Genomic DNA, 15,757 nt, shown 5'->3' with positions numbered 1-15,757 from the left:
ATATAAACGCGTTTTTAAACGCACTGATAGACGCGCCCTTTTTTTTTTTAAAAAAAATTTACAGAATAGTGTGTATGTTGTGTATGCTATATAGTTACAAGAATCCCATATCCACATTCTGTAATTCAATTCTTACAGCCAACCGCATTTTAATTACAATTCCAAATAAAATATTACAACTCCAAAACGCAATAAAATTGAAAGCTCAAAAAGTGCTTGTATATACATACAGCACGAAGCTAAGCCATGTCATGTGGCTTCAAGTACAAAAAATAAGGAAGCTAAGCCATGTCATGTGGCTTCAAGTACAAAAAATAAGAGGAGTCTATATACAAGAGGCACGAAGCCAAGCCAGTGGCTTTAAGTACAAAAAAGAGTAGCTAGCATTACTTATACGACTAATCTATGTTCTCTAGGTCCTCGCTCCCTTCCACGCTCCCTTCTGCGCTCCCTTCTGCGCCTCCTTCCTCCTCTTCCTTATCGTCTTGTGCACGGGCCTGTAAACAAGGGACAACATATATCAATGTATGAAAAATCAAATCTTTACTTATAATTTTGGCATTATTTAATTACTTTCAAATACCTGGGGGGCCTGTCCAGTAGCTCGGGTATACTGCTCCTCAGTAATCAACCCCTCAAGCTGCATGACCGCGATACACTTTGTGGAGGGATTAGTACAAAGAAACAACCAACCTCCTAATAAACTACATAAGCAATATAATTTGAGATCGATACTTACAAATTGGGCCTCCCATGATTCAACACCCCCTGCTCCAAAATGCGCGCTTCCATATTCCTCCATCTGGATCCTCCGTGCCTCCACGTGTTGCAGACTGGGCTCCTCCCTCGCTGACTTCATTGCCTTCTTCCACTCACGCTTGTGAGCGGTGTGGGGCGGGCCCCTTGGAGGTTGACCTGCCTCAAGCCTGGCAAGCTCCGCTAGTGCCAGCCTCTTAAGGGAAGATCTTTTATTGCTAAGTATCGTAACAATCTTTGACCCCCATTTATCTATGAACTAGCGATTGGGGGGGTTAGGATACCTAGAGCGAACAGTAGCGAGGGTCTCATCAGCCAACCTCTTTGGGTGGTCTTTATAGTGGATAAAGCAATCTCTGTAATTGTTAGCAATTACAGAGTGCATGAAGGCCATGATGTCCTTCCCCCGCGCATCCATCAAGATGCCTCCTGTCTGAGTGATGTCATAATAAATCGTACCATCACCCAGAGGCACGTCTAAATCATCTGAATCATCCTCCTCCTCACCGCCACATGGCCCAAAGCACTGTGCCATGCATCTGCCACCGCTCTCCCTGCTACTACACCTGCTACCCTGTCGTGTCGAGCTCGTACGCTGGCCACTCGTAGCTGGGGACTGCACGGGACTACGCTGACCACTCGTAGCTGGAGAACCGAGTCTCGACAGCTGGGGAGTACGTCGACAACTCGCCGAGACAGAAGGACCTCCTGACGGCATGGGGGAAGGGGCATAAGACGAGATGGCAGAAGGGACATAAGACGGCATGGGGGAAGGGGCATAAGACGGTACAGGGGAAGGGGCATAAGAAGGGGCATAAGACGGCTGTGCGGACTCCGCTGGGGTGATCTCAGGCGGTGTGGGGTGGCTCGGAGTCTGTAGTGCCGACTCCTGGGGAGTGTTAAGGGTACCCGTCATATACCCGTATAACTCCGCAGGACTAGGAGGGTGCCCTAAAAGATTATATAAATCCTTCCAAATCGATTCCCGCGGATCAGGTGAGCTAGAAGCACTTCCTGGCCACATGTTGAACTGGAAAATAGGAAACAAATCTATTACTTTGGGAGCTGAGAAGAAAGGGGAAAAAAAAAGAGGCTCTGTCAGAGCGTGTCTATAGACCCGTCTGATCTGCATGTCTATAGACGCATCTAACAGAGCGTTTAACAATTCAAGTAAAAGCGCGTCTAACAGTCCGTCCAATAGTCCGTCTAACAGTGCGTTTACAAGCGCATCTAATAGTCCATCTAACAATCCGTCTAACATCGCATTTAAAAGCGCGTCTAACAGTGCGTTTAAAACTTCGTTTAATAGGGCGTCTGTGTGAGCGTCTACATATGCGTCTGTGTGTGTCTGAAACAAAAGCCAGACGCGCGGATAGACATGCCTGTAGACGTGCATTTAGACGTGCCCTCAGACGCGCCTATAGACGTGCTCCGACAGGCGAGAATACTAAAAAGTCGAAAAGGACGTTGCGCCCGACAAAAGAACGTGTCGCTCATACCTAGATCCTGCGTTTCGTGGATGCGAGAAAGTACAAAACTGGAAAGAGCAAGCAAGAACAACTTCAAAAGGACTTACTTGGAAAAAGGTATGGAAGGATCTTTCTTTTCCAAACTTGTTTCTTCTCCTTGTTCGTACTCCTCCTCTTCTTTAGGCTTGGAAGCAAGTGTAGGTACGGTCCCTTTCTCTTGAGTGAAAGCTTGGAACTGTGTATGGGAGGCTCTCTCTTAAGCTTCGAATCTATAGAACTGCTAATAAAGAAGGAAGGAAGCTGCTCGCGAAGTTTAAGTAATGAAAAGAAAAGCAAAGCGAGCGGCGCGCCGAAAAGCAGGTTTAAAAGCCGCGTCTATAGTCACGTCTATTAGCACGTCTATAGTCGCGTCTGAATACATAGAGTAGATGCGTCTATAGTCGCGTCTATTAGCACGTCTACAGGCACGTTTAAATACACAGAGTAGACGCGCATTTAGACGCGTAATTAGACGCGATGTTAGACGTGACTATAGACGCGGCAATAGACGCAACACAGAGTTTAAATTAAGCATTTAAAGAAGAGCAAATTTGGTGGGTTGTTTGTTTGTAGGATGTCTCCATCTTCAACAAGTAGCTCCAGTGAGGATGAATCCCTCCATATCCACCATCGCGAAATGTGGTTGGAGCAAAAAATCAAATGTCTGTGTGATCGATGTCGAGGAAACATGTATCGTGCACGCAGGATTACGCTCAATCATATCTCAAAGTATGGAGAATGGGATGTGACCGTAAACAGGGTAAGGGTTTGTAAGTTAAGGTTGATTGAGATACCTATGGGTGTTCATATGTTTGAGTTATGATCCCGTTTTAATTTGATACAGGATGCAGTGCCACACCCACACATGTTACCCTATGCCCGTCGTGAGGAGGCGAAGCGTCGGTGATATGAGGTGGGATCTTCAGGAGGGACCGTTACGGATGCATGGAGTGATGGTGATAGTAGCCCTCCGCCATTACCTCATGAAGCCGTGGAGGAGGAGGTGTTTGATGATATGGTGCGGGATTTATATGTCCATCAAGGGAGGGATAATAGCATGGAGCAGGATGATCTTTTTACCGCAGCATCGACTCCACTGTTTGAGGGGTGCACATTCTCTGTTCTACGTGCCTCCCTTGAGTTACTAAACTTGCAAACCATCTATGGATGGAGAAATGCAAGTTTGAATGCATTACTCAAGTAAGCTTTAAAGTCGATTTTGCAAACATGGTGAATTATGCTAGTGGGTCAATTACTCGAATGCTTTTCCTCATTTATGGTCTTCACGTGCAGGCTATTGTGTAAAATGCTTCCAAGGGAGAATAAATTACCGACCTCAAGAGATATGGCAAGGCAACATGTGACCTCTCTTGGAGGATTAGATTACAAGCGCATCCATGCATGTGTCAACGATTGCGTTTTGTTTCGTGGACTACATAAGGATGGAAGAGAGTGTCCTACTTGTGGAGAGCCAAGATATAGAGCAGATCTCAAAACCTTGGACGTGCCTCGTAAGGTATTGCGACATTTTCCCATAATCCCTCGCATCCAACATATGTTCAAGTGCAAATCTATTACAGAGCTCATGTCATGGCATTCCTCCCATCGATCAACCGATGGCAAGTGGAGAACTCCCGCGGACTCTCCTGCGTGGAAGCATATTGAAGACACATGGCCAAGCTTCAAGGAAGAACCTAGGAGCTTGAGACTTGGATTGGGTATGGACGGTGTGAACCCATTTGGTCTCAAAAGCACGTCTTACAGTGTATGGCCAGTGGTATTGGTGAATTATAATCTTCCACCCTCTATGGCTATTAAGAAAGGACATGTCATGCTGTCCCTTCTAATTCCAAGGAAACATAAAGTCAAAAACCCTGATGTTTATTTGGAGCCTTTGATTGATGAGCTAGAGATACTTTGGAGAGGTATCGAGGTGCATGATGTGAGCAGGCCTCCCTCGTCACGAGACTTCAAATGCAAAGCAGTCTTGATGTGGATGATGCATGACTTCCCAGGCTATGGCGAGTGTTCAGGTAAGCATTGCATTTTTTAATTATGAATAGACAAAGGACGTGGCACCCTAAACCCACCTTCCACTCTTAATTGCATCTATTGTTTCAGGTCTCACTACATTGGGTTACCATGCATGTCCTGTTTGTGGTCCTTCGCTAGTTGCCTCACGGGCAGACGCATTGAATAAGGTCATCTATGAGAATCACCAACCTGATCATCTAGATATGTTGCCCCTTGGAATGAAGTCCTCCCACAATCACTCACCGCGGGAGATTGGATGAGAATTTGGGACGGTTCCACGACTCCTCCACCACTTGGCATGAGCCAGTAAGGATTTGTAACTATTGGCTGGAAGTAAAGATTGGCTATATTGGTTGAAAGTAAAGATTGCACGCTAACACTTTATTTTGTTTAGATACTCCATCTTTTATCGTTTACCATATTGGTCCCACCTCAAGATCAATCACCTGCTCGATCCCATGCATATCTTCAAGAATGTGGCATCTACCATTTGGGAGCATTTGAATGGGACACGAGATTCGGCAGGCATAAGGGAGGATCTACGTACCACAGGGAGGATGCGTGAAGCTTGGCCTCAAGAGAGACCAAATGGGCGTGTTTTTTTACCTCGTGCACCGTGGATGTTATCAAAGCTAGAGATGGCGACAGTGAAGCGTGCTATTACTACAATTCGTACTCCCACTGGATGCATGAGGTGTTTGAAGGGAGCCTTTACAAAGAGCAAGAAAAGAGGTGTAGAGCAATTATATGGCTTGAAATCTCATGATTGGCACAAGATGCTCCAAGTAAGTATTTTATATGCATAATATCTTTTTCCTTTCAAATTTGTGAGTGAATAGCTATAAGCAACTAATCAACCACCTCCTCGCGGGTTCAGTTCATACTACCTACTAGCATTTCACGTAGTGCATCAAAGGACGTGAAAGATTGTATTTACAAGATGGGCGAGCTTGTGAGGTATGTGAGCTCAAAGGAAATAGATCCCACCACGCTTGAGAATGCTCGAGTTATGTCAGTGGAGGCGGTTTGTTTAGTGGAGGAGACATTTCCACATTCTATTCTCACAAGCCAACTACATCTCATAGTACATTTGGTGGATGAGATTGCTATATGCGGTACTATACATGCACAATGGTTGTTCTTCCTCGAGCACTTCATGAAGACGTTGAAGGGCTTCGTGAGACAAAATGCAAGACCCGAATGTAGCATGGCCGAGGGTTGGTTGGTACAAGAGTCACTTGTATATATTTCTGAGTTTCTTGTTGATGTGGATAGCTCTCTCCCATGACTATGGAGAGATGATGAAGACCTAAGGATGACCTCTATTGTGCCTCAAGGAAAAGGACGCAACAAAGTAATAGACACGGAGTTGCATAATAGTATCAACCTCTTTTGCGTGCTTGATAGTGATGTGATGAAAAGATGGGTGACAAGATACGAGGATGCAAAGGCAAGAAGACAAGAAGAAAGGGCCCTCTTTCATACACACCACGGATCTCGTGTGCCATACCCTCAGCGTCTAAGAGCACTTCCAAAGGATATTCATGTGGATTGGCTACTTGATGAAATGGAGAAAGCAGAGAAAGACGAGGGGATGCATATCACAATGGAAGAATGGGAGTATGCTAGGGGATGCATGAGCAAGGTCGGTATATAGAATGTTATGCATAAGTTAGGAGCTTTTTATAATTTAGATTGCTTATTTAATTGATTTTTTCTTGGTGTAGTGCACTATGTTCAATGCTATATGGTGTGAGGGCAAGCATTTTCGAACACAACGGATTGATGATAAGAGAAACACACAAGATTGCGGCGTCATTGCTAGCTTTGAGGGAGCCAATGGAGCCATGGATGATTATTGTGTTATAATCCAAGATATCATTATGCTTGACTTTCGACGCTTCTTTGTGTATGTTTTGGATGTAAAGTGGTTTAAGGACATGGTGGAAAGAGGCCCTAATGCAACAATCAAACGCCATGCAAGTGGCTTTGTAACTATTGACTCCACAAAGTTTTGGCAAAGTAGGAAGGACACACTAGTACTACCACAACAATGTGAACAGGTACTGTGCACACACATAAAAATACTCGCTTTTAAATATTTGATGCAAGAAAAGTAACATGATTGTATTTGTGTTTGAATTAGGTTGTCTATCAACCAATGGTGGATAATAATAGATGGTGGCATGTCATACCTATTATGCCACGTTCCAAAGTGATGTATAGTACATTTACTAATATGGAGCGTATGGAGGATGATCATGGCCATGGACGTGATGATGACCGTGATACAAGAGAGGAGGATGATCATGAGATAGGAGATATAGATATTGAGGCCGGCATTACCCGTGAGGACGAGCCTACCATTGGAGATGTTGATTTCGATGAGCACATGAGTGGCACAAGTAGTAGTGGGTTGAATGTATTTGTAGATCTAAACACTTGTTTGGATTTTGAAGTAGATAGTTTGGCAAGGGTTGATCTCATTGAGGATGAGATTGAACCGTAGCCCCACAATTGATATTGGCAAAACTATTTTACATATTATCTCATTCTCCTCATTTCATTTAATTCTTGTATATGTGGGCTTGCAAAAAATTATGTGCTTTGGTAATCATGGGCAATGTTTGGAAAGCAATGATGTACACCAAAATCTCACTTTCTGTATTCTCTGGAGCGCATCTATTTACGCGTCTAAATGTGCGTCTGAGTCTCAGTGTAAACGCGCAAATACACGCGCTAATAAACAGGATGTTAGACGGGCCCGTATTTTCTCAAGTCAAATGCGCAAATAGATGCGGTGATTTACGCGCAAATAAACGAGCGTTTAGCCTTGCCTATAGACGTGCCCGTAATTTCGCTACTAGAGCAATGCCTATAGACACGCCCGCTATTTTGCGCGTCTACCAAGCGCGTCTATAGTTGCTTTGTGTTGTTGTGCTCGATGGATTGCTTGCATTATTAGAAGATGAATGGATTTGTAGGATGTGTGGATTCATTATGGGAAACCAGCGCGGTGGTTGTTGGGATATACTAAAAACAAGCATGGGATTTACTGTTTGGGATTTACAAAAACAATTTAATAAAACCTTCATGGTGGTTGTTTGGGATATACTAAAAAGAAGCAGTCTCAAATACAATTCCATTTTGTAGGACAAGTGGACATATTGTTTCCTTGCAATGATACTACATACATTTTCTTAGTATTAGCTCAGTCATCCTCGTCCACTGCTCCAAGACACCCCAAGATGTATTCATGCGTGTCTAAATCCAATTTGAAGACACTCTTGCACTTCTTTTGTTGTGGCACAGGTTGCATCTGGAACTTAATAGCTCTTACTAGATGAGAGTACACACATGTTTGTGGACTCTTATGCAGCAGTTCGTAATTGCGGCCTCTCTTGGATGTTGTTTTGTACCAAAACGCTCTAACTATTACATCCCACTTCTCATAGGTTGTTCCCCAATTATCCTTAAATGTTTCCTCAACCATGTACTTAGGTTTTGTGCACTGCAACAGAAAGTATGGGTCATCTTCATCGTTCTCCCCAGAATCTGCGACAACTGCAAAGTTATCCCCCTCTTCCAAAACAGTCAATGAGGTCATCGAAACTCCCCCCAAACTGTGGCGAGTCGTTCATCTCTCCATTGTTTGTCACTCCATCTGAACGTAGAGGGAAAACTTGAACTCCCTCCCATGTCTTCACAATTGCAATGTTCTCACAATCGTCTCATGATCCCCTATGATGCATGCACTACAGAAACAAGAAAGTTTTCTCGTTTTAATCAGTTGGTCGTTTGAAAAGCCCCATATGCTGTGCAGACCATAAATTTTCTTGCAATCGTGCTGGCTTCTACTTTCACTTCATGGAACACTCTGTGTACTTCAGTATTCTTAAGGCTTTGTTTACTGTATGTCGAATGAGCACCTATGGAGAGGTTGGCTGTAAGCCATGTTATAGCATCATGGGCATCATTGAGTTTTTCTTGAGGGCATGCTAATTGGTGTTTAAACAGAAGTTGCTTAATAATAGCACCGCATCCATCATGTTCACCATTTCCATGGCTAGACCCAAAGAAATTCTACATCATGTCAAGACCTCGGTTAGGGATTTGAACCTTGAGATGAAGTAGAATCCATGTGCTGATTTAAATTGAGAGGCAGCACCATCTGACCACACCCAATGTTGTTTTATATTTTTTGCATGGGAATTTTCCTTTTTTCAGCCATTCCCAATGTTGTAGAAAAGCATGCTACACAAATAGGGTGTCATGTTCCCTATCATCTAAAATGTAGAAATGGTACATGTGTTACACTAACATGGACTCCTGTGAGTCAGCCAAGCAGATTGGCATCAGGCGTGGAAGAATCAAGCAAATGATAGTACATGATATGCACAAGAGTGTTGTTGTGTAAGCAAAGAAAGAACTAAAAGTGTAGGCCTAAATGTGTAGAAATTTCAACAATGGTGGCCAAGCAGAAATCAAAGAGAGCAAGTCCAAACCAAGATCTCCTCCTTCAAAAAGTGGTCAACCAAGCAGTTAAGTTTGTTACACTTATGTAGAACCAAAATGAGGATACATATCCTCTACATCATAAGACTAGCCCTACCCTAGGGGGAAAACCTCCTTTTTGGAGGGGAAAAGTGCCCTGAGCATAGGTACACACCATACTACTCATATTTAGGATCCTCTATAGGATTTTTCTTTAGTCTATTTGTTAAAATCACGTCCAACTTCTAACACATATGCTTAATTTCGTTGTCAATTAGTAAGCTATCCCTATTAGGGATGATTGAGAACTTGTTCTATGAACCTATACCAAAGAACTTCAATACCTTCCATCCCACCTTAGCCATCATAATTTCTTATGGCGCCACATATAATTCCAAGGCAATTCCTAGGCACCATGCATTGCTCCTTGCATACCACCTACTTGAAACTTAATATGCATACTCTTATTTTTTTGAAGTCTATTTCTGTATTGTAGCGTGACACTTCATGATGAAGTTTTATGTTTACCCCGCCCAAAATAAATGATAGGATATAAATCACCATGGCATACCTTTAATGGAAGATTCACCTTTAGAGACATCCAAGGAAAATTGTTAGGTGTATGCCCACTTTTGAAGTGAGAGATTTGCTTTTCAATTCTCTTGCTCTTCAAAACTATCCAACAATGAGAAATAATTCTACCCTCTCACTATGTTTCATGCATTGATTTGATCTTTAAAAATCCAATCCCAATATTTCAAGGTGAATAATTATTCTTGATAAGTGCACTGCAACAATTACCACCCCATCAAGTGCACTCATAATAACATGCTTTTTAAAAGGTCCCATACTATGATGAAGACCAACAATTTTTAGTATGCGCTCATTTAACATTGCAATAATATTTTCTTATTTTTTTAGTTTCAATAGATAAATCCTTGATAAGTGCTTAGAAACAATTACTAGCCCACCAAGTGCATCTTTAAAATTTATTTGTTAGAGCCTCCATACTATGATGAAGATCCATAATTTTTAGTGCACAATCATCACTCTTTTGCATATAGTAATATGGATTGGATTCTCCATGTGAGTGCCTCAATCACACTTGAGATACCATGGTGCTATAAACATTGTCATGTAAATATTTAATTTCACTTCACAAAGCTATATTCCAATGAAAAATAATTAATCTATAATGCTAAGAAGGACCACTACTACTTACTACATTCACAACTATGTGACAGACAAAGACCCTCAACTTAACCCTAAAGCAAATCTAAACTCTCCCTTTAGACTTGAACATTAAAATAAATCGTGAAGACAAGGCCCCTATATATGTAAAGCACAATGACACTGTACAACCATGCACCTAGCATTGGATACAGTTTGCTAAATCAACATGGTGAGGTGATCTAAGGTAGCAAACATTAGCCATTCACTTTGCATAGGATACATGAGGATCGATCTTAAACATAGAGAATGCATCCATTGCAAGGTGATCTAGGCCATCATATGTGAGTCTCACATAAAGCATTAATTGCCCCAAGATCAATCTTACACATCATAGAAACATCCATTACATATGGTCTAGGCAACATACTTGAGCCACCTAATGGATGAGGCCAAATTTTAAACATAATGACCATGTCCATGGCAAGGTGATGTGGAATAGTATATCCAAGACAACCAGCAAACATTAGACGAATGAGGATATATCCTAAACTGTAAACACAAATAACACATCCATTGCAAGGTGATCCATTTTGGCATAATTTGCCACACACTCTAATGATTGACTGACAAAGGTAATGCAAAATATTTTAGCCTTAATAGAAAAACCCACCGTGAGGTGATAAAAGGTAGGCTTACACAAGCCATAACTATGATCATGAATCCCGCAATCCTATCTAGAAAGCTCAAAACCAATAAAATAGTGTCATGAGTATCATACCAATCTTTAGCTAGAGGAAGTAGATGCATGATACAACATGCAATAAGATGACATGTAACTTGCCATTTTAATAGCTGATTCTAGAAATTGTGGTGTATGTAGAAGTACCATGCAATATAAAAAGGCTCCTATGTCCAACCACATGTTGTATTTTGTTGTACTATGTTTTGGTGTCCATAAGGATTGGTCATATGCGTGTGCATTGACTTTCATAGGCATTATATTAGCATCAAGTCATATATGTTATTTGGTTGAATATTATGAGTTTACCATGCAATGAAATAATATACTATGTTGTACTACAAATTTTATACCATGCTATATATCGTCTCACTACACTAATCATTCCCATCCAGTTATGGGTTTCTTCAAATTCAAAACTAGTATTTTTGTAATGTAAATAGTTGCAACATTCAATTTTGATACATCAAAACAATATTTTTTGAGGTTCTTCCTTTGTCGATCAATGGCTTTATATGTATATTTCACCCCTACATATCTAATACATGGCTAATACTACATTATCGACAAGGAACCCCAATAGTAAAATTCTAAATAGTGCCAAGTAAGCAATGCATCCACTCTATTAAACCCAAGCAATGTGTATCAATGGAAGTACTTCAAAACCCATGTTTTGACATATTTTCACTTTTTTAACTATATATGCTCAAAGATAAATTATAACTTCTCTCACCTTGACTGTAACTTGATGAAGACACTCCCAAGTCATCCTACACACAATCAAGACTCTTTAAGTCTCTCTCTCTCTCTCTCTCTCTCTCTCTCTCTCTCTCTCTCTCTTTCTCCCCCCCCCAAACCATACATGCACATGAAAAAATTATGGGAGCATAAGGCCAATTGGAAGTTTCCTAACATTTCCATCCATCTACACTTCTACCTTTAATTATAAACAAGGTATAAGAGAGAATTGGGCATCTTACATCATCAAAGTGAGATAAAATCTCATATAGCTATCTTCTTCAAAACAAAAACTCGTGACTATTGTGGAAGGAGTCTTATAACTTACAAAAATGGCTTACTATATATTAGCAATATCAATTTACATGTCAATGATCATTTAAATCAAACTTGTGGATTAAACCATAAGATTTTGACTACAAAAGGGGTAGCATAATAAAAATTATTGATTCGCCATCAATTCAATGCAAATACTAGAGAGGTCCAGTAAACATGACTTTGGACTTGCAACATCGCAACCATTTCAGAGGGTGGAGTACTTTGCCCTCTCATAAGCTAAGTAATTATGCAAGCTCTCCTTTAATATCGTGTGTGTCGAGTAGATCATTATTTCTTAGACCTTGAGTGAATCTCTTAGTACACGAAAGGTCTAGATTCGTAAGCGTGAACGAGTGAAACTGAAATGGATTGCAAAAAAGAACGGAAACTTCTAGGAAAGTTCAAAGGGTAACCAAGAGCTCATAAAATTCTTGAATAAAGAACAGCATAGACAGGAGAGGGTAGTGGTATGGACCCTAACTATTGTCATTAATTCAATAGAAGAAAATCGTCTCACAGTACATTGCCTGATCACTAGGCTTAAGGGCCTCTGTCATCGGCACCTATGAACAAGTTAGATAGTACAGAAGTATGTATGCCTCTCATCCAGCCTTCAAGAATCAATATCTACTGACAGTGCGTGTAGAAAATGCACCTCTGAGTGTTTCATAATCTTGCGAAGAAAGCAACCTCATGTGACACGTTAAAGGAGAAAATAAAACCAAAGGAAAGAACATATACCAGCAGTTGCTATACAGGAGGAAGTCAGAGTGCCGTAACGCTTAAGCCTGAGCCAGTAGATATGAAGTTTGCCCTTTTGAACTTCTGACCTCTCATGAAACTGTACTTGACACACAATCAGAACATCAACCGGCACTTGGTGTTCCTAATCTTGGTGTTGGCTATGACGAGGGGAGCTTCCGCTGCCCCTTATTAGGTCAGACAAGGTAGTAAGTTGGAGCATTGTTGATAATAATGCTCCACTAATAAAGCAAATACTAGCGGAAGTCAAATCTGGTGAGCGATCCAGGCTGATGTGGAAAAACGCAGCCTGACAACGTCTCCTGTGTTGTATCAGCTCCGGGTCTGAAACTCTGCCTTTGTTTGAAAATCTGTAGACAAGGTGACCTTAACTTCCAGTCTAGAGCTGTAGAAGTCGCTACATCATAGCCCCAGTGGCTGAAGTGGCAATTGCGTGCATATCTGGCCATCCTGTTTGACTCCAGAAATTGTGATGATCACCAGTTGGGTCGAAAAGATTCTCAGTCATTCCTTGCTGCTGCCAATCCGCAGCAGAAAGTGAGCATCCATCCACTGTCATGGATTTTCCCTTGGTAGGGTATCTCATGTTTTCATGTGTCTCGTCTTCGAAAGCTGGCAAGACATGCCCTCTATCAGCTTCACGCTGTTCTTCACTCACCAGTTGTAGTGCAGCTAGCTTCTGCTGTTGGAACTTGAATTGAGCTTCCGCATTGAACGATTCCACAGATAGACCCAGATTGGAGAGGTGCTCCTCTAGGGGAGATAGCGTGGTGGTTCCGGAACTGGTCATGTGTATCGGTGTTTCATAGATTGGACCGTAGTCAGATCCATTGTAAATCGCTGCGCCATGTTCCGATTTCACAGTCGGGGTGGCGTACCCGATACGGACAACACCGTTATCGTAAGATGGCATGCTACCCATCACGGATGGTTGGCTACCTCCAACCCCCATGCCAAATAAAGCTGGGTTGCTGGAAACAGTTTCCGATTGCTCCCCTAGTCGCAGCGACTCTTGAAAGCGTGAAAAGGCTACGCTGAGCATATGGCTCTCGCTGGACAGATCACCAAAACTGGAACTCGAGGGACCTGGGAAATTGGGCAATAGCGCTGAGCAGCTGCGATTGTTTATGTTTGCCAGCATGTTCGTTGCACTTTCATCGAGGGAATTGACAAGAGAGCCTGGATCTATCGTTCTTTGCTTCACTCTCTTGTTCTTCCTGCAACCCCCTCCTACCGGCACGTTCCGAAGGGTTCCTCCTTTAGTCCAATATCTTCGGCAATTCTTGCAAAAATGCCGGGGCTGCGTAAGACTATAATTGTTGTAGTAACAGAACTTTGTATTTGCCGAATCACAACGTGGGCATTTGAGGGCGTGTTCGGGATTGGCATTGGTTTTCTGCCGACGGTCGGGAGCCGATCTGGAGCATGCAAGTGCATCCAACCCGCCATCGGGTGGCTTGACGACTGGGTCCTGCAACATTTTGATCTGAGCACAAGAACGATGAATATAAGTGACAATTGAAGGGTCTGGAGCTCGCGATCTACAACTAAATTAGGACGAGAGCACCATGTAACACATTACACGTACACGAGAAGCTTGTAGAACCAAACAAGCGCAATTTTTCCTTTGCTAAATCACATTACGGATCTGGCTGGGTCTGACGTGCTTCTTAGACGTTTCTGATTCTCAAGTCAGGCTAATCGTCACTGTAGGAGCACATCTATGACGGTAATCAGGACTTCCGTCTCTCGACCGCAAAACGACAAAGTTCTATCGAGCGCTTTGGCTAAAGGAACATCCCATTGAAGCTTTGCCTATCTACTGTACGTACAGGGATTTCTACCTTGAAATTGACGGAAGAAGGGTTGAAGAACAGGGAAACCGAAACAGAAGTTTACAAGGCTCGCTCGCAGGTAGCCTTGCACCGATACGGCATGCAGCAACTTCATCGACACAAGGGCTATTTCTCGGCTCTCTCTCTCTCTCTCTCTCTCTCTCTCTCTCTCTCTCTCTGTGCGTGTGTGACTTTAGGTTGAAACGAACCTAAAGTCAAAACGAAAAAACGAACCCACAAGAGCGTTGGTAAGCAGCTCGTACTGGTCACGATGCTTTGAATTGAAGCGCAAAATGGTTGCGCAGGTCGAATTGAGATGTGAAAGCAGATCAGAAGCAGCAGCAAGCAGCTTGGACGTACCTGAAGGAAAGAAACGGATACAAGCTGGGTGCAGGTGAGGGATCAGCTAGGCAGGAGGAGGAGGAGGAGGAGGAGGTAGGGGCGATCGAGGGAGGGCGGTGGGCGGTGGGGAAGTGAAAGCGAGGGAGAAGAGTTGTGGGGAGTGTTGGGAAGTGGGATTAATGGAGGTGATGAGAGGAAAGAAGCTACTGAAGCTGTGGAGGGAAGCTGCAGGAGGAGGAGGAGGAGGAGGATGGTGGCGAAGCCGACGGCGGGGGAGGAGATGAATGGTGCATGGCGGTTGAAGAGGACTAGGGTGGGGGGGAGTACGTGGGGAGGCAGGGCCGTGGAAGATGATTGAGGATGGGAGTGAGTGCACGGGAGAGCGAGAGCAAAAGACACAAAAAAGAGAGACTCTAGTGAGTGTGAGTGCACGAGAGATCAGGTGTGTGCACGAGACATATACACACACACTCAAAAAAGAGAGCCGATATTGTAGGTCTCTCTGAGATAAGGTTTTCGTATATTTTTGGGATGGGTTGGTGGGTCGCTCGTGTTCCGCTCGTGAGCTCCCCCTTTCATATTTTATTTTTCCTCCCTTGGCATTATACATTAAAACCCACTCGTTTGATTAATTGAACTCAATGTACAATCACATTGTGGCACTGATTGTGGCAGCTAGAAGCACCGAGAAATCACTTCTAAAAGATGCAGAGAAATGTCACCTATATGATAACCATCATATAGGGATGTATGATCCAGCAAATGTCTACATACATATATACATTTCGATTTTCATACACATTCATATAAATATGTGTGTGTGTGTGTTTTTCATACATATACACACATACATAGTTGTACGTGTGTGTATAAACATTTCACCTATATGATAAGCGTCATATAGGGATGTATGGAGCAAATGTCTACATACATATATACATTTCGATTTTCATACACTAATATACATTCATATAGATATGTGTGTGTGTGTGTGTGTGTGTTTCATACATATACACACGTACATAGACATATGTGTGTGTATAAACATTCACTGTGCT

The 15,757-nt window shown here is 42.6% G+C and overlaps 1 protein-coding gene across 4 annotated transcripts; it reads right to left on the bottom strand.

Annotated features, from left to right (window-relative positions):
* Positions 1-12,225: 12,225 nt before the first annotated feature.
* LOC147895087 (uncharacterized) lies at positions 12,226-15,146 on the bottom strand. 4 transcript variants are annotated; one of them, XM_087383857.1, is made up of 2 exons: positions 14,621-15,146; positions 12,226-14,008 (listed from the first exon to the last, which is right to left on the bottom strand). In XM_087383857.1, the coding sequence occupies exon 2, from the start codon at positions 14,000-14,002 to the stop codon at positions 12,920-12,922; it is 1,083 nt and encodes a 360-aa protein (XP_087239983.1). In that variant the 5' UTR covers positions 14,003-14,008; positions 14,621-15,146; the 3' UTR covers positions 12,226-12,919. The 4 variants fall into 4 exon arrangements, with proteins under 4 accessions (XP_087239983.1, XP_087239982.1, XP_087239984.1 ...); XM_087383856.1 differs by having other exon boundaries at positions 14,718-15,146; XM_087383858.1 differs by having other exon boundaries at positions 14,567-14,627.
* Between the last annotated feature and the right edge of the window lie 611 nt (positions 15,147-15,757).

This window comes from Dipteris shenzhenensis, chromosome 13, assembly GCF_047967505.1.
Source record: "Dipteris shenzhenensis isolate YYH24624 ecotype China chromosome 13, Dip_SZ_1.0, whole genome shotgun sequence".
In the NCBI taxonomy this organism is placed as follows: Eukaryota; Viridiplantae; Streptophyta; class Polypodiopsida; order Gleicheniales; family Dipteridaceae; genus Dipteris; species Dipteris shenzhenensis.
Note: the sequence above shows the minus strand (reverse complement) of the source record. Positions and strands in the feature narration are given on the sequence as shown.